This window comes from Neolamprologus brichardi, chromosome 9 (genome assembly GCF_056152115.1).
Source record: "Neolamprologus brichardi isolate AB-2024 chromosome 9, ASM5615211v1, whole genome shotgun sequence".
Lineage (NCBI taxonomy): Eukaryota > Metazoa > Chordata > Actinopteri > Cichliformes > Cichlidae > Neolamprologus > Neolamprologus brichardi.
In genome coordinates, this window is record NC_142112.1 from 6,114,292 (window position 1) to 6,140,028 (window position 25,737).

General features: G+C 43.2%; 1 protein-coding gene across 2 annotated transcripts in view; it reads right to left on the bottom strand.

Moving 5' to 3' along the window:
- Positions 1 to 25,737, bottom strand: part of lama1 (laminin, alpha 1) — a 38,113-nt gene that overhangs the window by 6,492 nt on the left and 5,884 nt on the right. Inside the window, exons 10-54 of one of the 2 annotated variants that reach the window (XM_087845858.1) lie at positions 25,636 to 25,729; positions 25,368 to 25,525; positions 25,143 to 25,283; positions 24,895 to 25,053; positions 24,707 to 24,808; positions 24,322 to 24,536; positions 23,992 to 24,103; positions 23,407 to 23,517; positions 23,151 to 23,278; positions 22,981 to 23,067; positions 22,693 to 22,904; positions 20,242 to 20,348; positions 19,982 to 20,162; positions 19,766 to 19,902; positions 19,449 to 19,682; positions 18,962 to 19,105; positions 18,679 to 18,864; positions 18,001 to 18,186; positions 17,782 to 17,909; positions 16,547 to 16,664; positions 12,790 to 12,930; positions 12,546 to 12,664; positions 10,989 to 11,078; positions 10,674 to 10,867; positions 10,444 to 10,586; positions 10,269 to 10,367; positions 9,812 to 9,923; positions 9,520 to 9,676; positions 9,231 to 9,441; positions 8,422 to 8,538; positions 8,182 to 8,342; positions 7,965 to 8,103; positions 7,766 to 7,868; positions 7,535 to 7,651; positions 7,265 to 7,447; positions 4,303 to 4,457; positions 3,939 to 4,082; positions 3,726 to 3,859; positions 3,453 to 3,606; positions 3,253 to 3,377; positions 2,970 to 3,120; positions 2,742 to 2,886; positions 2,513 to 2,654; positions 2,317 to 2,431; positions 37 to 189 (exon numbers count right to left, since the gene is read on the bottom strand). In XM_087845858.1, coding sequence (XP_087701984.1) covers positions 37 to 189; positions 2,317 to 2,431; positions 2,513 to 2,654; positions 2,742 to 2,886; positions 2,970 to 3,120; positions 3,253 to 3,377; positions 3,453 to 3,606; positions 3,726 to 3,859; positions 3,939 to 4,082; positions 4,303 to 4,457; positions 7,265 to 7,447; positions 7,535 to 7,651; positions 7,766 to 7,868; positions 7,965 to 8,103; positions 8,182 to 8,342; positions 8,422 to 8,538; positions 9,231 to 9,441; positions 9,520 to 9,676; positions 9,812 to 9,923; positions 10,269 to 10,367; positions 10,444 to 10,586; positions 10,674 to 10,867; positions 10,989 to 11,078; positions 12,546 to 12,664; positions 12,790 to 12,930; positions 16,547 to 16,664; positions 17,782 to 17,909; positions 18,001 to 18,186; positions 18,679 to 18,864; positions 18,962 to 19,105; positions 19,449 to 19,682; positions 19,766 to 19,902; positions 19,982 to 20,162; positions 20,242 to 20,348; positions 22,693 to 22,904; positions 22,981 to 23,067; positions 23,151 to 23,278; positions 23,407 to 23,517; positions 23,992 to 24,103; positions 24,322 to 24,536; positions 24,707 to 24,808; positions 24,895 to 25,053; positions 25,143 to 25,283; positions 25,368 to 25,525; positions 25,636 to 25,729 — 6,444 coding nt within the window. Of the gene's footprint in view, positions 1 to 36; positions 190 to 2,316; positions 2,432 to 2,512; positions 2,655 to 2,741; positions 2,887 to 2,969; positions 3,121 to 3,252; positions 3,378 to 3,452; positions 3,607 to 3,725; positions 3,860 to 3,938; positions 4,083 to 4,302; positions 4,458 to 7,264; positions 7,448 to 7,534; positions 7,652 to 7,765; positions 7,869 to 7,964; positions 8,104 to 8,181; positions 8,346 to 8,421; positions 8,539 to 9,230; positions 9,442 to 9,519; positions 9,677 to 9,811; positions 9,924 to 10,268; positions 10,368 to 10,443; positions 10,587 to 10,673; positions 10,868 to 10,988; positions 11,079 to 12,545; positions 12,665 to 12,789; positions 12,931 to 16,546; positions 16,665 to 17,781; positions 17,910 to 18,000; positions 18,187 to 18,678; positions 18,865 to 18,961; positions 19,106 to 19,448; positions 19,683 to 19,765; positions 19,903 to 19,981; positions 20,163 to 20,241; positions 20,349 to 22,692; positions 22,905 to 22,980; positions 23,068 to 23,150; positions 23,279 to 23,406; positions 23,518 to 23,991; positions 24,104 to 24,321; positions 24,537 to 24,706; positions 24,809 to 24,894; positions 25,054 to 25,142; positions 25,284 to 25,367; positions 25,526 to 25,635; positions 25,730 to 25,737 lie in introns of both variants that reach the window. The other variant, XM_087845857.1, reaches the window with a different exon arrangement.

A 25,737-nucleotide genomic window follows, 5' to 3' on the forward strand; every position in this document is an offset into this window, starting at 1 on the left:
TAGACTCGGTATACATGTGACCTAAATCAGTCTCACCTGTTTGTGTGAGCGGTCATTACTGAAAGCAGCCAGCAGGACCCCCGATTGGTTGTTGGAGGAGAAGGAGAAGAGCAACTCTGCTTCTTGACCAAACGATGGTGGAGTGATCTGAACATAGCCTCCAGCCAATAGGGACACACTTCGCACCGCCTGGTCAATACATTAATCAGTCAAACAACTAACCTGTAAATCAATCAAGCTGTCATCCTACGAGTGTGATCAGTGTTCATTACAAATTAACAAAAGTGACCTCAAAGCACTTTAAAATCTAAGATATCGATAGTAAATATTAGAGAGAAAACCCGAAAAATTAGACAATACCCTACGAGCAGTACTTGGCAAGAGTTAAAGGGCAGCAATAACTTGCTTTTAACAGGAAGTGACCTCTGAGAGAACCAGGCTCAGGATAGTTGGAGCATTTTACAACAACTGGTTGATGGATTTAGGGGAGACACAAGGGCAAAACACCAACCATGCAGGGGAGAAATACAAATTTAATGTCGCAGTAGTTAAATGGTAAATGGTTCAGGAGTGAAACGAGGAGAGTAGAAACAAATGCCCAGTGCATCATCAGTAGTTTGAGCCTGAATGGTTCAAGGATACCTGTTCCAGTGTCAACTAATAGTTATTTCAAAAAGGAGATCCCAAAGTCTAATCCTATGAAGGGTGTCCGTGTCCTGAATCTAAACTTGGATTTTGTTCTACAGGAGAGGGCTCTGACAGCTGAAGGCTCTGCTTCCCTGCATACTGAGAGCCAAGTACTAAAGTACTCTATTTGGATAATATGATACTAAGACTAAGGTCTTTAAGATATGATGAGGTCTGATCAAGACTTCATATGTGGGAAGAAAATTTAAAATTCAATTACAGGGAGCCAATGAAGAGAAGCTAAAATAAATATGAGCTTTCTCTCACTGCTTTGTCCAACCTCAAAGTAACAAAGGCAGCGGATTTGTAACCAGTCAAATGGACCCCTTTGAGCAAATACTTCAGGATAGTGGGAAGGAAACACTCAGGAACAAACCTGCAGAACCAGGCTCGAGGAGGGGCAGCCATCTGCCATGACCTGCTGGTGCTGATAGAAAGCTCTACATATTTGTTTTATATGTGTATTGAAGGACAAAAACAACTCCGAAGTTCTTCACAGTAGTACTGGAAGCCAATGAAATAACTGTTGGACAGTTATTTTATTTCATACTTCAGAAAAATTTACATCAGTTTTGTCTAAATTTACAAGCTGAAAATTACTTGTCATCCAAGGACTTTAAGTCAGTGGATTATTGTGCATTATTATATGTATCAGTACATGCATTTATTAAAACCTGTATATTAGTATATTATTAGCTCGGATCTCAAAAGAGACTTGAGATGAATAGAGATGGAGTCAGGCAGGGCGACAGATATAGTCAATATAGTATTATGTGCAGCCTTGAGGAAAATTAATTAAACCTTGTGATTCAATAGAATGTAGAAACAATTTTAGCAACAATAACTAATAAATAAAAAAATAATAATTTTCTTTTTCAGTCTCTTGCGTGATTGTGGATTAATTTTGCCCCATTATTCCTTCAGTTCATGGAGGTTTGTGGGTTTGTTTAAGGTTCTGCAATAGTGTTTCCATCAGGTTCTGGAGTTTCACTGGTCACTTAGTTATGCTGCTGTATGCAGCGGATGACTATATTTTTTCTGACTATATAGGGGCTTGTCTGATTCTTGGGGATTCTTTCAAAAATGTGAGATAAAGACCCTGCAGTAGCACCGTGAGTCCAGTATTGTTGTGAATTGGTGCTATATACAGAAAACTGAATCTAAATCAATTCAACTGAATAGATTTCCTGGCATGCTTGGGAATCATTGTCCTGTTGTATGACCCAGTTTGGACCAAGCTTAACTGTTGTGGAAACAGCCTCATATTTGACTCAAGAATACAGAGGAGTTCATGGTAGACGATGACTGGAAGGTGCCCAGGTCCTAATCACTCCTATGCTACCATGCTTGACAGTTGCTATGAGTTGTGTGTCCTGATCTTCTGTGTTGGTCTTTACCAAACATCGTACTGTGAATTATTGGCAAACATCTCCACTTTGGTCTTGTCTGTCCAAATTTTTAATTCAGTTTTAATTATTTAGCGCAGAAATCACAACTGGTGCTTTATATTCTAATATAAAGACCCTGCAATAATCCTGAGAAAACCCCAACAATCAGATGATGTCCTGTTAGTGAGCAAGAGAAACTCTTTCAACAGGTAGAAGTGGGGCTTGTATAGTCTGAGCTTACCTTGAGTATGCAGCCTTTCCTGACACCATGTGCATCCCTTAGCAGGTCAAAGTTGGACCGAGCAATCTCCACATTTTTTATACACCCCACGTAAGACCGGGATGCTACTTGTCGCCTAGCAACCAGAGAGATGGCATTCACAGGTGATAACACGGTTCAGGCTATATTATAATCACCTTTGTCTTCAAAAACTCACCTGATTGGTCTGGAAGCAGGAAATCCACCAATGAAGATAGGGTCAAGATCAGAGCGGTTCAGATCAGAGGCCTTTCCAGGAGAGTCCGCTTCCAACACTTCCTTCTCCGATGACTGGTCAGCTGCCATTATGGACAAGTAACCTGACCACACAGAAAAATGTGAAATAACATTTAGCAGTGTGGACACAGAAGCCGCAGCACGAGTATTACCAGGAGTAATAGTAGTACCTTTGCGTTTGTTCCTCTGCAGTGTGATTTTGTACCACACTCCAGTGTTGTACTTCCTGTTGGAGGTCAGCATCAGAGCACCAGAGCCGAGGTCAAAGGTCAAACGAATACGCCCCTCCACCAACTCCATGGACAGGAAGTCTCTCTGTCGGCGACAGAAAGTGAGGTATGTGTATGTCTCCTTAAAAATAAGAAGCCCAGCAAAGACTGTAAATGTGTGTGTCGTACAGTGTTGTTGGAGGCCAAGTACAGCAACAATCCGACTGGAGACAGAGTTTTAAACTGCAAAACGATTAACGTGGAAGTAGACCGCAGAGACTTCTGGACCACTGAATAGCCAGATCCATCAAAGTGAAAGGAAGTTTCCTCTGCTTGGGGACTGTGAGTGACACAAAATACAAGAATTTGCATAAGGAATGTGCAGATTTAGCAAACTGTGTGTGTAACGTGTTTGTGTTGCGTCCATGTAAGTGCTGTGTACACGTAAATATGTTCAAACTTGTGTGAGTACCTGCTGAAGCAGCCGCCACACTCTCCCTCTGTATGGTCATAGTTCCAGAGTCCAATGTTCTGCTCGTTCAGTGAAACTTCACCCAGGCAGCCCTGGAAGGTGGTCGATCGCAGCGCCGCAGGCCGCTGAAATCAAACACACCGAGTTAGCCCTTCTTCACCTGCACACAGACGTGCATACCTGATGTGTCCCAATATTACCTGTGTATGAGCTCCCAGCCCTGCGATGTAAACAAAGCTGTTTTCGTCGATGTCTAAAACTTGGAAGGTTCCTGGTGATGTTGTTGTTACTGCTGGCAGCAGAGCTGACGCAGAATCCAGCTGATGGACTGACAGTGCAACATGTGATCCAAATCTGCCGGGATCATGACATTGTGGCATACACAAACACAGCTGTAAACCTATATTCACCTGCGTCTTCAATCGTGTGATTAGTTTAAATCGTTTAGTTTAGTTTAGTGGGGTTTTTTTTACCGTGTAGCATTGATCTTTGTCCATCTATTGTTGGTGATATCCAGTCCAGGAAACTCAAGCCGGGTGCTGCCCGAGCCCACATCCCACAGTAGAGAAACCTGTCCATTATGCATCTCAGCAGCCAAGAAGTCCATCTGAAACAACAGCTTCAGTTAGGGTGCAGAACGAAGCCGTTTCTGTTACAACTCATTAACAGCGAGTTATTGTCTTTACCGTAGTGTTGCTGCCCAGGTAAAAGAGCAGGTTATCTGGAGTGGTCGTCTTCACAATCAGATTCAGAGTGTTGAAGTTACTGGACTGAATCGATGGTCTGTAGGAACGAACACAGCCTCTGTCCGCTTGCAGTGCCACCTTAATCTGATGATGTTACACCACAACACCATCATTATCAAGAGGAATTGTGAGGTCTTTACCTTACAATGTAAAGTGCCTTGAAATAACTGTTGTTGTGGATAATCATAGTCACAGGATTATTGTTTGCTGTTCATTTCTTTCCTGTTTGAGGAGTTTTGTAGACAATGACATCTATGCTCATTTTGGGACAGTGATAGAAGCCATTGTGCGAGTGTTTACTTACCGATGCTGCCTGTCTGCGGGCCTGATAGATCAGCTCCCGGATGTCAGACAAGTTTCTGCTCAGTGTTTCTCCTAACATTCTCATTGGCTTTATTCTGTCCATCAGATGCTGTGTACGATATTCCGCCTCCTCCATCTTATGCTGCATCTCATTGGCTGAGCACACAGGAAACAGGAAGAGTTAGGCTAAAGCTGTCTTATCATATCATATGAATCATTTCAATGGAAGCAGCTATCTCCTGGAAGTTTTCAGTCTATGTGGCTTTACAGTTGAAGGCCCCATCCAAAGTTGTGTTTCTTAATGTTTACAGGCCTCCCAAATACTGCACAGACTTTTTTTTAATGACCTCAGTGAACTGCTGTCTGTGATCTGTGTTGATTTCGACTGTGTAATTATTGTTGGAGATTTTAACATCCATGTGGACAACCCTCAGGACAAAGGGACTAAAGACCTGAGTAACACTCTGGGCAACTTTGGGCTGACTCAGCATGTAACAGAGCCCACGCATAATAGAGGACACACTCTTGACCTACTGATCTCCAAGGGCCTGAGCATTTCAGAGGTTACTGTGTCTGATGTGGGCCTGTCTGATCATTACTGTGTTTTCTTTGAAAGTAAAATCTCAGCCCACACAAATATATCAACAGCAGTGATCACAAAACGGTGTATAACTGAATACAGTAGTGAGATCTTTAACCAGGTCTTTCCATTAACACCTGACCTGTCTAGAGGTTCAATCAATGAGCTCGTCAATAGCTTCAATGTTAAAATGTTAAATGTAATGGACACTATTGCTCTCATTAAGGTGAAGGTTATCTCTGGAAGGAAAAAGTCTCCATGGAGAAACTCCACACTGGTGAAAAGAGAGAGTGTAGGAAAGCTGAGCGCAGATGGAGAAAAACAAACCTCCAGGTTCATTATGACATCTATAAAGAGAAACTTCACAATTATAATTTACAGGAATGCAAGGAGGTCCTACTTCTCTGACATCATCACCAAATGCTCGGGTCTTATTTGCTACAGTTGACAGGCTAACAAACCCTCCTGTGTCAGTGGCAGCTGGACTTCATTCGACCATGGCCTGCAATGACTTTGCCAAATTCTTCACAGAAAAAATCCAAAAGACAAGCAATTGGTACATCAACAGCAGATCCAGAATATGTACTGTGTCCACCAAAAAACTCTTTAAACACCATGAAACAGTTTCACCCTATTAACAGCAAAGACCTGGAGGACATCTTAGGTCGACTGAACTCCTCCTCTTGCTGTTTAGATGTCCTGCCAACAAGTTTGTTCAAAAAGGTCTCAAAGACTTTGGAGTCAGACCTGTTACAGATCGTCAACTTTTCTTTAATGTCAGGTGTGTTTCCAGAACCACTAAAAACTGCTGTAATTAAACCTGTACTGAAAAAGGACAATCTTGACAAGACACAAATGAACAACTACAGGCCAATCTCAAATCTCCCATTTTTAAGTAAGATCATTGAAGAAGCAGTTTCTCAACAGCTCAATTACTTCTTAAAACAGAATAACTGCTATGATGCCTTCCAGTCAGGTTTTAGACTGAACCACAGCACTGAAACCGCTCTGACCAAAGTGTTTAATGACATATGTCTGAATACAGACAGTGGAAAAATGTCAGTCTTAGTTTTGCTGGATCTCAGTGCAGCATTTGATACAGTTGACCACAACATATTACTCAAACGACTGGAGAACTGGGCAGGTCTTTCAGGAACTGTACTAAACTGGTTCAAAACATACTTAGAAAACAGGAAATACTTTGTATCAATAGGTAACTTCACATCTGAGCAGACAAGTATCACATGTGGAGTTCCCCAAGGTTCCATCTTGGGACCCCTTCTGTTTAACATTTACATGCTCCCACTGGCACAGATTATAAAGAACAACAAAATAAACTATCACAGCTATGCAGATGACACACAAATATATATCACAATGTCACCAGGAGACCAAGACCCTGTACAGGCTCTTGGTAAATGCATTGAGGAAATTAATGACTGGTTGTGCCACAATTTTCTCCAGCTAAACAAAAACAAAACTGAAGTAATAGTCTTTGGTGCCAAAGAAAAACGATTACAGGTCACCAGAGAACTTCAATCTATACACCTAAAAACCACAAACCAGGCGAGAAATTTGGGTGTAGTGATGGATGCCGACCACCTCAAGAATATTTCAAGGATAAAAGATCTGATGTCTCAACAGGACCTGGAAAAACTAGTCCATGCATTCATCTTTAGTGGGCTTGATTACTGTAACAGCATCTTTACAGGTCTACCTAAAAAATCAGTCAGACAACTACAGCTCATTCAGAGCTCTGCTGCTCGAGTCCTCACTAAGACCAAAAAAGTGGACCACATCAGTCCAGCTCTGAGGTCTTTACACTGGCTGCCTGTCCGTCAGAGACTTTAAAGTTCTGATGCTGGTCTATAAAGCTCTGAATGGTTTAGGACCAAAATACATCAGTGACCTCCTGACCCAGTATGAACCTTCCAGATCCCTCAGGTCATCTGGATCCAGTCTTTTATCAGTTCCCAGAGTCAGAACCAGACACGGAGAAGCTGCATTCAGCTTTAATGCTCCATATATCTGGAACAAACTCCCAGAAAGCCTCAGATCAGCTGAAACACTCAGTTTATTTAAATCCAGGTTGAAGACTCACCTGTTCTCAGCTGCATTTGAATAAAACACCAAATCCACACTTTTAAGCTTAAATTTCAAAACTTATATTTTAACTACTGATTTTATCTACTGTTCTGATTTTATCTACTGTCTTTTTAATCAATTTTAAATCGTGCTTTTTATTGTTTTTGTTTTTTAATGTCTCTGTAAAGCACTTTGAATCACCTTGTTGTTGAATTGTGCTATACAAATAAACTTGCCTTGCCTAAAGATTTGGATTTTTATGAAACCAATTCATTTGCGTAAAATCTTAATGACAAACCTGCAGTGTGTGTAAGAGTCATCAGCTGACTAGTCTCCCTCAATGTATTGTTAGCGTTTTCCACCAAAGAAGAAGAATCCTTCAGCTGTGCTCTGAGTCTTTGCAGCCGCTGCATTGCCTCCTGCAACTTGGAGTGCGCTGCTGCAGCCTGAATCTGGGTCTGCTGCAATGCCTCAGAAGAACCTGATAAACACGAGTATCAGTATTGTATTAGTGTCACTGTTTCAATACGTCACTGCATTAGTACATCACGCATATCAGTCCTTTTACCATTTGAAAGACTCTGTAACGCTTTGACGGGCTGACGGAGAAGCAAGCTGGAGTTATGAACACTGTCTCTGACAAGTCCATGTCTGATAGTTACCATGGAAACATTCAGCTGCAGGTCTAAATAAAACAAAGAGGAAAAAGTTTCATCTAAAAGTAGCAATTCAGTCCACACATGGCTGATGTGCAATGATAGTCCAAGTCATTGTTTCATAAACAGAAACATTATCACACCTTCAGCCGCACTGCTGATTCTTCGGCTTTCTTCCAAAATAGCAGAGGAAACTTCCAGCTTTGCTCTGCCTTCTTCTGACAGTGGCTGCTCCGATTGCACACTCTGAAATACAAATACATGTAGGTGTTATACATTTGCTTACCAACAGCCTCTCATTTACCTTATTGCACTGCTGTCTCAGGCCAAATACAGACTTACCATGTTCAGAGCTAAGGAGGCAGACACTAGGGCAACTGAAGCCATCTGATGGGCAGAGTCAACCCGTTCTGTGATGTCACTGTCAAACTGAGCCAGCTGGCTGCCATTCTGAGACACGTTACACACTGATGACAGAGAACTGAGAGAGAAGAGTTTTTATTTCATTGGGAAAAACACAGCAGGAGCACACAAACAGAGGAAGACGAACACAAAATACCTGTGCAAGGAGTGAGCATAGCTGTGCAGCAAGTGGGCATGTTTCTCTGCACGGTAAACATTCTCCAGAGCATCGTTTTTCTTCAGCCCCATTACCAAACCATTCACCTGTTTCCTCAGGAGGGGGCGCCACTGATCCAGCTCAGCAGCCAACATCTCAACCTGCTGATCAGTGTGACATAATTATTATAGCAAGTGTCTGCTGGAAAGCTTTATTATTGACTACTATAGTTTCTCTTACTCTGGTGTGGTTTGTTAACTCCTCCGTCAAACTGACAGCATTTTCAAGCAGCAGCTGGCTGTCCTCCATTTGTGAGTCCAAAGACAGACACGCCACACTTAGGTTCTGATGGCCAGACTGACAGAAAGAGAGAGAAAGAAGAGCAAAAAGACACCTTTGAATTTCAGAAGAATGCTAAGACAATGTCACGCGTGTTTTATAAAGCAGAGAAACAGCAAAAAAAAAGTCTTACTGACCTCTCAATGCTTTTGACTACAAGGCTATTTTGAACATAAACACAACAAACTCCACGCAGATTGGCCCTAGCCAACAGGAGATTAGTGATGCTCAAAAACTAGTTAATGCATTTACTTCTTTTCTTTTATGTCGAGGTTATATTATCAGGCTATTCTAAAAGTTTCCTGAAAGGCCTTCAGGTGATCCAAACTGTGCCGGGGAGAGACTACAGGGACTAGACCAGGGGTGGGCAACTCCAGGCCTCGAGGGCCGGTGTCCCTGCAGGTTTTAGATGTGTTCTTGAACCAACACAGCTGATTTAAATGGCTAAATTAGCTCCTCAACATGTCCTGAAGTTCTCCAGAGGCCTGGTAACGAACTAATCATGTGATTCAGGTGTGTTGACCCAAGGTGAGATCTAAAACCCGCAGGACACCGGCCCTCGAGGCCTGGAATTGCCCACCCCTGGACTAGACTATGATCCTCAACCACGTGGATCCTATGCTCTGCACTTCCAGTTTGACTTCAGGAATATTTTTTTAAAGCAATCCAGTAATTTCACTTCAGCCTGTGGTCTGTATATGTGGACTTACCTGATATAGCTGCAGCAATGTGTGCGCAGTGTCCAGCAGAACGTTTGTTTCTATGTTGTGCTGCACTGCATCATTCAGCGTTGTGTTTGCATGTTGCAGTGTTTTAATGTCAGCAGTAAGTGAAGTAGAGAGACGGCCAAGCTTGTCGCTGGTGGCCACCCTGCTGGACAGGAAGTCGATCTGCACCGATTGAAAGAGAGACTCCGAAAGGCTGGAGAGAGAGAGAGCATGTTACCGCTGTCCTTGTGTGTTTGTATATCAACTATATTGCTGTGTTGCTCAAACAGACCTGAGCTCCTGATTGGCTACAACCTCTGCGGCTGTTAGGTTTACATCTTTGATGCTGTTTAATATGGACTCTACGTCCTCCAGCAGATGCGTCTGATTGGCTGAACCCAGTCCTTCCTCTGCAGTCTGATTCAGGTGTGCTGCTTCCCGCTGAAGCACTACATCAATTACAGTTTTCACGTTTGATTAAAAACAACGTGTTTGCTGTTGGTAATGGTGTCTTTGTTGGTTCATTAATTAATGTGTCATTAATCATTCATTATTCATCATTCTGATATTCTGTTGTTATTTACCTTGAATGTTGTTTTGAAGTCTGGTGATGCCCTCCAATAGGAGCGCGCCTCGGGAAAAGCTGTTGTTTGTGGACACGTCCACTATCTGGACATCGTTAGACAGACTGTTGACCTAGCCAATCAAGAATTGGGAAAAATTTTCAGATGGGATGGGAAAGAAGTTTTAAAAGACCAGTCAGTTATCAGATGTGGAGAGTACGAAAGTGTTCAGAGCTAGCTAGCAGCTAACTCTAGAGTTACTGCAAATGTTAGCCACTGTTCCAGGACCCAGTACCTTCGCCTTGTATTTTACATTTGTTGCACTTGCCTCATTCACAGTTAAACAAAAATCAGACTGAACATTCTCACATTGTTTGCAATGTGCAATGTATTACAGTAAAAACTAAAGGGGTGAAAACACTTTGAGTGACACACAGAAGGTGGTGTAATGAACCCGCAGACAGGCGGGCGTGCCTACCTGCTGCAGTAGAGAGCCGAGGTCAGAGGTCAAATAATTTAGACCGTCTTCCACTCTAGACGTGGACACTATAACAGAGTTGTTCTGTGAAGACACCACCTGGGGAGACATGTCGTCATTATTTCAGTATGTCGTACATCTCGACATGAGCAACGACTTAATCACATTTTTGTACCTGCATTTCTCTGGTCTGATTCTCCAGCAGCCACAACTGCCGGTATGATGACATGGTAATGGCACTCAGGTTGAAAAGCAGGAAGTGATTGTGCAACTCATCCAGGTCATCCAACAAGATACCAGTACATTTGTCATCACATGCTGGAAATAAAAAAGAACATGTTGGTCGCATGTCTCATGTTAGTGTGTGTCTGTGTGTGTGTGTGTGTGTCTAATGTATTTACTCACACACGCACTCGCCTTCCTGGAAGATGCTCCTCTCTTCACACTCATTACATGACTGACCTTTGACCCCATCCTTACATTCACACTGTCCAGTCAGCACGTCACACAGCAAGTGGAGGGAGCCCCATGCACTGCAGCTACACTGTGAACACACACCGCCTGGTACTGATGGGTTACCATAGTAACCAACAGAACACCTGGAGGATGGCAGTGTGAAAACACAGCAAGCAGAGTTTCACAATAAAAGTTGCATTAATTAGATGACGACTTCAGTATATAACAAAGGGTCTAAAGACAGATGTGACGTAATGATCTCACCTCTCACAGTATCTCCCTTCATAGCCAGGCTGGCAGGCGGTGCAGCGGAAATCACCTGCTGCTCCTTCCAAAATGCAGGTGGGACTAAAGCTGCACACACACATACAAAAATAACAACATGCCAAAGTTGATCAATACTGATCAATACCAAAATTCTGTATTATATCCAGGCATTAATAAACATTAAATATAGCAAGTATGTTTGTATTTTGGACTGTTCGTCAGTTGAAACAAGTTTTTTAAAGTTACTTTGATATAAGTCTGTGAAGGTTCTCAGTCATCCAGGTCATCGTAGTCAAAGGAGCTTGCAAAGAAAAGCGTCTGGACTTCTTTAAGTTGCTTGAAGACGTTTCACCTCTCATCCGAGAAGCTTCTTCAGTTCTAAGGTCAAATGGTGGGGAAACTCCCACTGGGTTTAAATCTGGGACTCTCCACCATTTGACCTTAGAACTGAAGAAGCCTCTCAGATGAGAGGTGAAACGTCTTCAAGCAACTTAAAGAAGTCCAGACGCTTTTCTTTGCAAGCTCCTTAGACTACTTTGATATAAGGTTTGATCACAAATCTCGGAGTTAAAATTGATTCTGCACTTACCTTTGATGACCATGTAAACGGGGTGGTAAAATCAGCATTTTATCACCTCAGACGTTTATCAAAGGTTAAGCCCTTTCTTTCCAAGCATGACTTGGAAAGTGCTATTCATGCCTTTATTACCTCACGTTTAGATTATTGTAATTCTCTTTTAATAGGGGTTGGGCAGGGCACTTTGTCACGCTTGCAATTAGTGCAAAATGCTGCGGCACGATTTTTAACTGGCAGAAGAAAATTTGATCACATCACTCCGATTTTGGCCTCTTTACACTGGCTTCCAATTGAATTCAGGATCCGTTTTAAAGTCCTTTTATTGGTTTTTAAATCTCTAAATGGTCTGGCACCCGTTTATTTGTCTGACTTGTTGAAGCCCCACATCCCCCCTCGTTCCCTTCGGTCAGCTGAGCAGTTGCTGCTTTCGGTCCCAAAGTCACGGTTGAAACTTAAACTTAAACTTAGGAGACCGAGCGTTCTCTGCTGCTGCGCCGATGCTTTGGAATAACCTTCCTCTCCATATTAGACAGGCTACATCAGTGCCAGTTTTTAAGTCTTTATTAAAAACCCATTTTTATTCCCTGGCTTTTAACTCTGTGGGTAACTGATTTTTTTTTAATTTTTTTTTTTTTTTTTTTTATTGCTATGTGCATATTAGTATTGTACAGCACTTTGGTCTACCAGGTGTGTTTTTAAAGTGCTATATAAATAAATAAATGATAAATGATGAAGGTTTCCACTTTTTGCTGTTTAGGAGCTGGGCCTAAAAGACACATGCTTAACTTAGCTCATGTATCTTAATAGCCTGTTACATAATAAGCATCATAGGCCTAATTAAATTTATTTTATATAATAGCCATGCTAACATATCTAATTCCAGCATTAATTTTAAAACTGTGACATTTTAAAACAATTTTACACAATTTAAGAATCATTAAGAAATGAGGCGCAAGATGCTCGATGAAGGTGTGCACCTGTTGTTCAGCAGGGGGCATGCACATGGTGAGCAGTCGCCGATGGATCCTTTGACACTCCCATAATAACCTGAGGCACATTTCTCACAGCTCTGTCCGCTGGTGTGATGCTTACAGTCCTGTGTGAAAAAATACAGACTCCACTAAATTCTGCAGTCTCTTGATATTCTGCGCTGACTATGGTTCTGTCTTTAGTTTGCAATCTCCTCTAAAATGCACGTATGAATCAGTGTTAGCGCGTTACCTGACACTGTCCCGTCTCAGCGTCGCACTTTTCGCTGTGGTTGTTGCAGCGACACCGAACACAGGGGCGAACAAACATCGACTTCTTGCTCTGCGGTGACAACTCAGACTGAGGTTGACGGAAATATCCTACGTCACAATCCTGCAGAAGGATACATGAGAGAGGCAGAGATGTGTCAGGAAATGTCTTTGGTGATGGTAGACGCAGTTAAGTGAACTGGGCCTCACTCTGCTTAGTGTAGGAGAGAGGGGCACATTGAGAGCTGTGGGCATTTCGTCTCCCTTGCAGAACTGCATGCAGGGATTTCTCTCTGCCTTCAGCACATTCTGTCTGTTCATGTCCATCTCCAACCTCTTCTGCTTCTACTGACTTGCCTGTCCCATTCTATGTGAGTCCTTCCTTGGACTGGAAAGATCTTTACAGTACAAACAGTCTTTATTTTATATTTGTTTTATTTTTAACTTCTGCTTTATCTACCTCACATCCATACTCATGACATGATCTAATTTTAATGAACAGAAATGTCTACAGCCTATGCAAGGACACTGGAACTTCTGGAGAAACCCGGACCAGCAGAAATCCACACAGGAAGCTCCCAAATATGTTTGACCCCAGAACCTTCCTGCTGTAATACAACAGTCCAACCCATTAACAATACAAATACAAATATAAAAATACAAACAGTTCCAGAAAAACATGTATACTGTGTAAAATATATATTTTTTTTAATGTGCAATGATTTGCAAATGCAACCGTGCTAACCACCGTGCTGCACGGTGGTTAGCACGGTTGCTGCACAGCAAGAAGGTCCTGAGTTCAATTCCACCATCTGTGTGGAGTTTGCATGTTCTCCCCGTGTTTGTGTGGGTTCCCTCCGGGTACTCCGGCTTCCTCCCACCGTCCAAAGACATGCAGCTTGTGGGGATAGGTTAATTGGAAAATCCAAATTGTCACTAGGTGTGAATGTGCGAGTGAATGTGAGTGCGAATGGTTGTCTGTCCCTGTGTGTTGGTCCTGCGACAGACTGGCGACCTGTCCAGGGTGTACCCCGCCTCTCGCCCTATGACAGCTGGGATAGGCTCCAGCCCCCCCCCCCCGCGACCCATCCATCCATCCAAGCGAATGGATGAATGGATGGATTTGCAAATTGCATACACCCAAACACAGAACATAGAAAGCATATCAAAGGATTAAACTGGGAAAATATTTCAAAAAACTTTAAATATGCCTATGTTTATCTGGGAGAATGCCAGTTCTGGACTTTTGGGAGGGCTGCTGTCTCATTATTGTCTCATAGCAGATACTACTTCAACAGTCTTGGGCCTTCGTTGCCAGATTTTTGTTTTCAGTTGTTGAAAAGTCTGGACTGCAGGCCTGTTCAGCACCCAGACTGCACACCGCCTGCAGTTTAGCATTGGCTTGCTTAAATATAAACAAGGCTTTTCATGTAAACAATGTAATCTGTATATGACGAATATGTTGCTGTATGTTAGCATTGATGTTGCCTGTCCTGTGTAAGCTACCAATTCCATAGGCACTATTAGAACAGTTTCCACTTTGTCTCACTGCATTTTGAATTTGGCCCAGAGATGATGGCAGATATGAATTTCAGGATTGCGGAGCGAGCATATACAGTGTTTTCTATGACATGCTTATTTGTAATGCTGTGGCACCTGAGGGCCCAATGAGTTTTCAGTCTTATCCTTGCACACGCGTGATTCTTGGAGTCCTTTGATGATATTATATAGTGTAAATGACGAGATTTTCAAGGCTGACGGTCATTATTTTGAAATTACTCAATAATTAGTAGAGCTGGATGTATTGAGACCGGTCTTGGTCTCGGATCACTCGGTCTTGTCTCGGTCTTGCTGTCTCAGATCGACATAGTGGTCGGGAGATTTGGAGTCAACAGTATCCATGACGCACAATGTAACGTTCGATAATGTGTCATGTGCAAGAGCATCAGCTCTAAGAGCCGTGCTTAGAGAGTGCTTTGTAGTGAATCAGAAGAGTCGACTCCCATTGAGCGAGAGCCGGCTCCTCACTTAATTTCCTTTTGCTGCTCAGCTCTCACACAGTGGCTCAGCTATGCTCTAATCCCTCCATATTGTGTCCAATCACATGCGAGGATATAGGATAGTATCATTATGTGAAAAACAGAGAGGGTGAGAGACGCGACAGTCAAGTGGAGCGTGCGTCTGTCCTCTCAGTAAGTGAGTGAGACAGTAGACAGCGGTGAGGAGGGCTGAGCGAGTGCAACGCAAAAACACATAAATATGCCTGACACCCGTAAACGAAGCAGCATCTGGCTGCAGTTTAAAGACTTTTTTGTCTTGGTCTCGTCTCGACTTTGTCTTGGTCTTGGTATTGTCTTAGGGGGGTTAGGGCGATCGTGGCTCAAGAGTTGGGAGTTCGCCTTGTAATCGGTTCGAGCCCCGGCTTGGACAGTCTCGGTCGTTGTGTCCTTGGGCAAGACACTTCACCTGTTGCCTACTGGTGGTGGTCAGAGGGCCCGGTGGCGCCAGTGTCCAGCAGCCTCGCCTCTGTCAGTGCGCCCCAGGGTGGCTGTAGCTACAATGTAGCTGCCATCACCAGTGTGTGAATGTGTGTGTGAATGTGTGTGTGAATGGGTGGATGACTGGTTGTGTAAAGCGCTTTGGGGTCCTTAGGGACTAGAAAAGTGCTATACAAATACAGGCCATTTACCATTTGGTCTCGATACCCTCTGGTCTTGGTCTTGTCTGGGTCTTGGTTTAGGCGGTCTTGACTACAAGTCTAACAATTAGTAGATGCAATTTTTTGCTCAACCTCTGCCCATTTGAACTTGTAGGAAAATGCCTCTCTAAGACAATCTTTTTATGCCCAGTCATGGTGCTGAGTTGCTGCCACTAAACCTGTTTCGTTTCAGTGTTATTTACTTTTCCAACCTCATTTTACCTCAATCCAACTGTTTTTGAGGCATATTGCTGTTCAAAATAAGCTAAGATTTTTCATGAAATAAAGTGTTTTGTTTTAGACATTAGATATGTTTCTGCTGTTAATAAAATTGATTCTGTTTTTATTTATATTTCACACAACAACCAAACTTTTTTGGAACTGGCTGTCACGGTTCTGGGTCATGTTGACCCAGCTTTACTGTTTTGATTATGATTATTATTTAGTAGGTTTTGGTCAGTGTCAAGTCTGTCTCTGTCTAGTCCGTGTCCTTGTAAAGTGTGTTTTGTTTCCTGTTTTACTTTGAAGGTTCTTGTTCCTGTCTGATGTCAGTGTTCCAGCTTTGCTCTCCCTGTCTCGTTAGGTCTTATTCCTCCCAGCTGTGACTCTCTCAGTGTATTTAAGCCCAGTGTGTCTTTGTGTCAGTGTTGCGTTGTTAGCGTCTACTCACCCTCACGTTAACTGTGTGTTCCGTCTGCTTAGTTTATTTCTGTATTCCCAGTTTAGTTAAGTTTATGTTCCCTTTTCTGCCCAGCAATAAAGCTGAGTGTTTTGAGTTTACGTCTGCCTCCGAGTCCTGCATTTTGGGTCCTTTCTCCCTGCCTGCGCACAGCCATGACACTGGGGGTAAGTTACTCTTTCCACAAACTGGATAGAAAAGGGTTTCGGCTTTTAGTTAAACTTGACTAGCTAGCTTAATTCACTTGGTTAAGTCCAGGTGCAGACCTAGTTAGCCTCGGTAGCCACAACCACGGAAAGGAAGAAAGGGTGCTTTAGATGGTGCCCCACCAGGTATACAGTTGTACCACCACATGGTGATTACCTGACATGAGAATCCAGTGTACCCAGGTGGGCAGACACACGACTCGATCAGTCTGGCTACATTTCCGACTTCTGACTTCTCCACCTCCACTGCCATTTCCATGGTAATGTTAGAGATCCTTAAAAAACAGCACAAGCACAAGAAAGCTGGTGATCTCACAGCTACCATGACTTGTGGTCACAGACATGTAAAAAATCAATTTCTTGTGGAAGAAGCCGCCAGTTTAGATTCTTCTTGGTCTTCTTTCTGCTGCTTTTAGAAGTCAAAGTTTATTTCTAAAGCACATTTAAAAGACTAGCGTACATCAAAGTGCTTCACAATAAAACTGCAATGTGGGTGAAACAAGGAACAAATAATACAAATATAATTAAGACTACATTCAGCGATTTGAACAATTGAATTGATTCTGATGTATCGACCGGGAGATTATTCCAGTCACTACAGCGGATCATCTGCCTCCATCTCACCTGCATCGTTCCTGTCACACCAACCCTATTCTTGGTCTCCTCCACATCCATCCTCTGAGATCTTCCTCTTTTTCTTCTGCCTGGCAGCTTCAACATCCTTTGATGAATATGTCATATGTCCAAGCCATCTCAGCCTTGCCTTTCTTACTTACTCTCATCCTGAGCTGTCTGTCAGATATAGTCCTGTCCTCTCTGGCCACTTATAATGAAAATCTTTAACTCTGCCACCTCCAGCTTTGGCTGTTGTTTTGTCAGCACCACAGTCTCCAAATCATATCATAGCAGGTCTCACTACCCTTTCACACTTGCTGCTGTCCCTCTGTCACGGATCACCCCTGACACTTGCACTCTTTTCTTCACCTCTTCAGCTCCTCTTTGTATGTTGCTTTGGGTGGGTGACTCCAGGTATTTAAACATAACCACCTTCACTATCTCTAATCCTTGCATCGTCACCTTTACCTCTGCACCCCTATCATTCACATGTAAGTATTCTGTCTCGTTTCTACTCTAATTCCTTTCCTCTCCAGCGCATACCTCCACCTGCTCCTTGAGTTGGCTACAGATCAAAACGTTATCCCACCACTGGGAAAGACACAGTATCTACTTTTAAGGTTAGGGGCTTTATCAGCCCGAATTATAAACTGGATGAGTACTTCTTCTCCATTCCCACCTTTTACTCTCCATGTGCTTATACATGACTACTGCATTTTATTTTTAACCATAATCAGTTGTTATTTTAATACAATGTGTAGTAGTGTTTACAAATACCTGCTCTGCTGCAGTCTGGTACCATAAGACGCTTTGATGATGATGTACTCAATGTTACTGAGGACGGACATGAAGTCAGCGTGACTCACCGACCTCTGTGATACCGAGTTAAAATACTTCCACTTGTGCTGTAACACACACACACACACACACACACAGTGAGCAGGTTTTCTTTCTAAACATCTGTCTTTATTTTAGCATGATGCTGTACAGCTCTACCTCTGTCAGCCTGATGTCATGCTGAGTCGTGACACCATTGCTTGGAGCAACCATGTCGGTGTATATGGCAAGCTTCCTCAGAGTCCCGCCCCTCATTAGCACCTGAGGCTCCTGATTAGAAAGTCCTGAGCCATCCTCAGCGTAAAAGGTGACCGTGTAAGAAAGCAGTCCGCCATATGATAGTAGCTGGGAAGTGAAAACAACGTAAATACACCACTAAGCACACACAGCAGTTTACGCTACTATAATGAAGTGAAAATTGTAAAGTCTAAACCAACACATTTAAAGGTTGCAAGACTAAATCATTCTGTGAATATTTAAACGGTGTGGGCAACAGCAGCTGTCAGTCAGCAGATTGGGCTGAAGGTACAGTGGAAGCAACGAGACGGTATCAGGCATCAATTTGGATAATAGTAAATCAAATCAATTTATTTATCTAGCACTTTTCACAGGATAAAAACCACAAAGTGCTTCACAGTAATATAAGACAGAAATAATACATTAATAATGAAACACACAGCACAAATCTAATTAAAAGCCAATCTAAATAAATGAGTCTTAAGCTGCTTTTTAAAAGAATAAATACAATCAAGGCAACGTAATGATGGAGGGAGAGACTTCCACAACCTGGGGGCCACCGCTCTAAAAGATCTATCACCTCTGGTTTTAAAATAGTACCTGGTTTCCTTCAAACTGAGCGGGGAGCCTCCAGTAGAGCGGGCCTGTCAGCCCGCTGGTGTTGAGCTGACGGGTGTCGAGCAGCATTTCACTGCCCTGACGGTACACTCCAGATACAGTACCCTGCAGGTTTGACTGACTGACCAATGACAGGGATGGACGAGTGGAGGAGTAAGCCAGGTACACCTGTGAGAAGGGACAGCATGAGGGAGAACTCTTTGGAGCCTTAACTGTGTATGTCATGATGCGTAAACTACAATGATTATGCGAAAGATGTACTCACTGGTACTCTGGTCAGTCCTCCCTGTTCCTCGCAGTCTTGGCTCAGTCCTGAACAGAAACACTGCAAACAGCCATCTAGATTTTCAGCTGACAGACCGAACCAACCGGAAACACACTCTTCACATCGCCGGCCTGAGACGCCAGGCTGAAAAAATAGACACACACATAGAGGACAAACTCATATTATACCAAACAGAAACATGTGAGCAACGTAAAAAGAATTTGAGATTAACAGCAAAGTTTAACTTTCCCAGAGCAATCAAACAGTTCACGCTGTGCAGGAAGCAGTGCAGCACTTGATGCTACTGATGAAGGAAAATCTGTCCAAATGTTCAGTTTTTGAGACTGTTTTGCATGTATATGATTTTAGAATATGGAACTTCATGAGGGTCTTTTTATTATCTTAAGCAGGACCATCACTGATTTGATGAGATCTCTAAACCAGAACTTATATATATTTAAAAAAAACAAAACAACTCGCACATTACCTTGCACACACAATTTCCAGTGTTTTGGCAGGAACACACCCCCAAGGTAGCGTTGCAAAAGGTCTCCTCTGTGCCTGCCATGTCACAGCCACAGGCTGAGCATGCTGGGTACCCATAGTAACCAGGTGCACACTGGTCGCATGACCTGCCAAAGAACCCCTCTTTGCACAGACATTGTCCATTGGTCAGGTCACAATGAGGGGAGGAGCTTCCTGCTTCACTGCAGCTGCAAGGCTAAACAGACACTACAGAGTTAACCTATCTCACAAGTGTAAATTGCCTTCGTGTGTGTGTGTGTGTGTGTGTGTGTGTGTTACCTTGCAACCTGTGGTGGGGTTATGGCCCCAGTAATTTTTTACACACTTATTGCAGGTCTCTCCCTCTGTGTGGGCGGGGCAGATGCACTCTCCATTCTCAGGGTTACAGTTCCCACCAGTGTGATCACAGGAGCATGCTGGGAGGAGAAAATAAGTCAATTAGAGACAGAAATGTCAACAAATCAGCATGAAGACTTGTAGCTTACAGTTTATTACCTATGCAGCCTTTGTCATGGAAACCATAGTAACCCCTACTGCAGCGGTCACATTTGTGTCCAGTCACACCCTCTACACACTGGCACTGCCCCTCCTCATCACATGATTCAAACAGAGATCCTGATTCGTTGCAGCCACATGGCATACAGCCACGGCCACTTTGCAGCCCGTAGAATCCTGACTGAAAAACAAGTTTTACACAAAGTATAAATGAAAATAACAAAAACAGTGTATGCCACACATGCATGTGTGTCTCTCACCTTGCAGTGGTCACAGGTGCGTCCCGTCACATTCTCTCTGCAGATACACTGGCCTGTTGTGACATTACATTGACTGGAAAGGGCCCCGTTGACATCACAGTCACATTCTGAAAGAAAGCCCCACTTGCTGTCAAAAATTACCCGTTAACAGCCCAGGTCAAGTGACACCACCTCTACAACAGTTTCTTAAAGGTGTTTGCTGTTTACTGACAAACAGTACAGCTTCTAAGAGCTTTTGTGCTTTTGATTGTTTTCTCTTGCATCTTCTTTCCCCTCACTCTCAACTGTTTGCAGCAGCCCTGTGTATGGTTCTCCTTATAGGGGAGTTCTTCCTCTCTACCACAAAGGTAACGGTGCTGCAATATACAGTTCCTTGAGAAATGCTAATTAAATAAAACTGAATTTGGCTACATTTTTGTATCTGGAAATTCAAGTTTGATTTACAACAGTTGTGCAGACGAGAATGACTGTGAATCTCAACTCTTTTCAAAGTCTGGAAAACAAGGAAAAATGTACTGCTATAAATTATCAACAGAGTGCAGTTTGATTATGTCACCACTAGATAGTAGTATGTGCAATCACAAGTACTGATACACACTCACACATAGTCACAGACAGTCATGTGACAGCAGAACAAAGAGTCCATAGGTCGAATCTAATCTGGATTTGAAAAGATCAACATTTCAAACAAAGGCAGCGAGTGTTTCTCTGTGTAAGCAGTTCTGAGTGCGCCTGGCTGTGCGTTTCTGGGAGTTTTTTCCACACTGACTTCACTTTCCAGACTGAGAGCCTTTTTTTCACTATGACCCATTATGCTTATTTAAACTATTCATGTATGTTGTGGTTAACATATTTAGTGTTTTGCTGTGATGGTTGAAAGGTCTTGCTTTCTCCTTGCCTGCTAGTCTGCTAGGGTCTGAGGGACACACATTTCATTACTGTATGGTGAGTGCGAGCGTCCATGCAGAGGTCTGTGTGACAGCCAGTTTTTCTTGACTGTGGACTAATCCATGGAGACTTTAAATTACAATGCACAACTGTGCGTCGGCCTGTATAACAGGAATGACTCAACAGACTGTGTCCATGTCCATGACAGAGTATAATCAAGGCTTAAGAGCCCTCTTTCAGCAGAATGAAACCTCAGGCAGAGCCAGGCTCAGGGAGGGGGAGTGATCTACCATGACTGGTTGGGGGCTGAGAAGAAAAACAAAATGCTGCTTTTATTGCAGGGATATTGGAAAACGTGGTACTATGAAGTCTTTAAGAAACAATGTGGCCTGATTATCAGGACTGCATATGTGAGAAAATGATTTTAAATTAAATTCTGGATTTAACAAGAAGCAGGTAACTAGAAGGTGATTTAGGAGAAATATGATCTAGTTTCTAGTTTCTGTTAACACTCAATGTGATGTGGTGGATCAACTGAAGATGAACTGTTACGTGTCTGCAGGCTGCATGTTTTCTTTCCCTCTCCTTTTGTTTGCCGTTCCCTTAGGTCGCAGACTGCAGGCTGATGTCAATCTGGGGCCGTCCAACTAATTAGAGGAGGGAGGCCCTGATTGGACAATCCAGGAGTGCACACCTTGATAAGGAGACTCACCTGTGGCTGGGTGTGGCTCTCTTCCCTCCTTTGAATTGTTTGGTACATGTGTGAAGTTTCTCTGCTGTCCTTCTTTTGTTTGATAATTGTGGTGGGAGTAAAGTGGACTAGGTAAGTTTGGGGACCCCATGCACTTACTCACGTAGAGTCTTTTTGTTAGAAACACTAGGTAAGTAGGTTGGTGCCACCCATGTAATTTTGAGCTTGTTCTGAGTTGAGGTTTAGGGTCTTTCCCTCTTGTTTTTGCTTTTCTAGGATAATAGCTCAGCTAAGTTTTGGATTTGTCTTTTTGGTGTTTTTTTGGCACAACCTAACTGTCCCTTTCTCCCCCACATTTGTTGTTTGAATTGGGGTTATTTATTTTGTGAGAGCGCTGCCATTAGACCTTTTTCATAACACCTGTACCGAGTTTCCGGAGTTGTTGTGTTATCCCCTCCTGCCCTCGAGGAGACGTAACATGAACGAAAGCATAAGAGAACATTATATTTATTTACACACATCCCTACTGGTCAATAATAATTCCAAAATTTCCCAAGTGTTACTGGAGGCCACAGTAATGCTGTCTCTTATAAGTATACAATTAGACAGCGTGATTAATTTTTTCATGAATCTAGAAGTGGAAAACTCTATCTCATCCAGACTTTTATGTGTTTAAGACATAGCTGCGTGGATATTATTCACACAGACTATGTGAATGGTCACAGTGGAAGTCATCGATCACTAACCTTTCAGTGTGAGGAAAACTCACATTAACAAATTGTAATCAATCACGTATCTAAAATGGTAAAATGGCCCATTTAGTCATTAAGTGTGTATCATTACTGATGTCAAAGCAGACATGTGTAACGTACCCCGACAGTCTTTGGTGTGCACAGCATCTCCATAGTACCCAGACCGACACAACTCGCAGTGTCTCCCTGCTGTGTTTCCGAGGCAACGCAAGCATTCCCCGGTGACGGTATCGCAGTGTCCTGCCTCACTGATGTCCACATTACCGTTACACTCACAGCGAACGCAGGTCCCACCCACTACCTGTGGGTTCCCATAGAAACCACTAGCACACCTGAAGACACAAACCCATGTGTTATACTGGGTTATCAATTTATCATTGGGTTGATCAGCTTCTCAATCATACTTACTTCTCACAGTTGGTTCCAGTGTACCCATCCTGACACTGGTCACACAGAACCTGTCCGGATGCATCCAACACACAAGTGGGACTGAACCTAGGGCACAGAGGTATTCTTACATACTGTCTGTACTAATAAACTTTAATTAGTTTGAATGAGGTCCAATGACAAAGACGAACCTGTTGGATGGCTCCGTTAGAGGGCATGGACACAACTGACAGTCATCTGTTGTTCCCTCTGTGGCATCACCATAGAAACCCAGAAGACACTGATCACAATGAGGGCCAGTGGTGTTGTGGGTACAACCCTGAGCAAAGTTAGACGGACGAATCAGTAAAAGGTCAGATGACCACACGATGGACAGGGAATGAACCATGTGTCAGAACAGCAGGTGAGAAAACTGTTTCTGATTGTTCTGATTGTGACGTGACTCACCACACAAACGCCATTGATGTCACACTCGGTGGCATGATCATTGCATTCACACTGCATGCAGTTTCCTCCAAACAAGATTCCACCCACTCTGTAGAAACCTGGTAGGCACGACTAAAACACAAAAACGCACAAACAATTAGGTATTGAACTGCTATTATTATTAAGGATGCACTCCAATTTCACTTTGTCACATACACAGTACAACATGTAATGAAATGCTTGTGTCCCAGCTGCGCATAGGCTGCAGACGTCGCCATTCCAGGGCTTGGTTTTAGCATGGGGGGTCTAGCCACGACCCTGCCGGTGGGAACTCCCGCTCCAAAGGTGTGAAGTCTTACCACTACACTCCCCAGCTGCTGCACTTCAAACTTATTCTGGGCTTAACTGATTAGTAAACAATAAAAACATAGCCCTCACCTGTCCTTGAATTGAGAATTTCATTTAAAGGAAGGGGCTGTCTAAAATAGTTTAAACTCCTCTGTGGTAAGATACTTTTTTTTTAAATTCTGTCCCTTAAATATTGAAAGTCTGCATTTCAATAGCATCCAAAATTATGAAAAATAGTTTCAGTCTTAAATAAATTACCTCACAGGAAGTGCCACTGTAACCCCACGGGCATTCACATCGCTCCACAGCAAGTGCTCGAACCTCAGAATGCGAGCTAGCGTCACCGATGTCCAGAGAGACGGAGCTGAGGCTGTGATAGACAGAGACAGTCAATACTCCATCTTCAGCAGAATGCAGCAGTGTTCATACTGATGTTGGGCTCCTCCTGCAGAATTGTGCTGGGGAGATGACTCGATAGGACTCAAGCTTCAGGTTAAGTGAATCTCAGCCTTGCTATCTGAGTCATTTTAATCTCCAACTCAGCCTTAAATAAGTGATTTGACCATGTTATCATTTACTTTTCCTCACCGTATCGTTCCGGTGGCGGAGGTATTCAGGTAAACTCTGACAACCAGTGACGTCACATCGGCGAGAACCAATAGCAGGTCATCTCGGGTAACATGCCTGCCTGTTTGGTCATACGCAAATTGCTGCCAGACCATTGGCACGTTAACCAATTGCTCAGCCAGTGTAGAGAGGGATAGTGGGAGAAGACGTGACAGACGAAGAGCCAAACCATTACCCTGAGAATGAGAGAGTTTCTTCAGTCTGGATGTTGAAGCCCTTCAAGAGACCACTGCTACATTTTCAATATAAAACATGCACTGTGAAAATGTAGATGGTGTCTGATAACAACACAACATACCAATCTAGAGAAATCAAAATAGTGATCTAATCACATGTTTGTTCTCACCTTGATAATGATGTCACAGTGGGCGGACAGGGTGGGGTTTTCAAAGTCAAGTGGAGCATCATAAATCACAAAGTAGTTCAGGAAACCTCCATAAGACAACAGCTACAGACAGAGAGAAGTCAGAAACGGTAGATGGAGAGACTGGCATGTGTTTGGCATAATGAGCAAATATGGAAATGGTAGCTTACCTTGTTGCCAAGGAAACTTTGGGGTGCTTCCCACCACAGCATTTGTTGGTGGGTGGCACCAGAGGAGATGTTGCTATGAATGGGTATTTCATTGCTGTGAAGCACAGGGGTGGTGGTGATTGTTTCAGAGGGGAAGAGCAAAGCTTCTGCAGTAACCACCTGAAAAAAACCAACCCCAACATAATTAGAGGTTCTTCATGATGTAGGCACGCAATATGGTGCTGTTACCTGAATCAGGTATCTTTTACCTGCCCTATGGACAAGCCAGAGCTCTCGCAGACGTCAGACACACCAAAGCAGAAGCAGCTGGTACATCCGAGAGGATTGCTCTCCTGGAGGTTAAAAAAACCTGGCTTGCACAGGTCACAGTGAGCTCCCATCACATGCTCCTGAGGATGAGAGAACAGGTGAGGTTAGGGACCAGGTGAAACAGCAGAAAGCAGGTCAGATATTGAAGAGCAGGTGGTGTTTACCTTGCAGATGCAGGGGCTGCATGGGTCAGTGTTGATGCTGCCTGACAGGCTACACTCACAGCGAACACACTGAGGAAAATCTCTGTATCCAAACGCACAACGGTCACACTGTTGACCTGCAAACCCCTCTTTACACATGCACTGACCTGCAAGCAAACCTAAACGCACACACACACACACACATCCAAGAAATATAGTTATACTACAAAAAACTGCTGCAGAACAACAATACTACTGCTACTGCTACTACTAATAATAATATACTAACCTGGCTGTGTGTTGTCTCTGGCGCAGACTGAAGACTTTGAGCCTCTCAGATCACATTTACATTCAACACATGGAAAGTCAGAATATGGAGAAACCTACACAC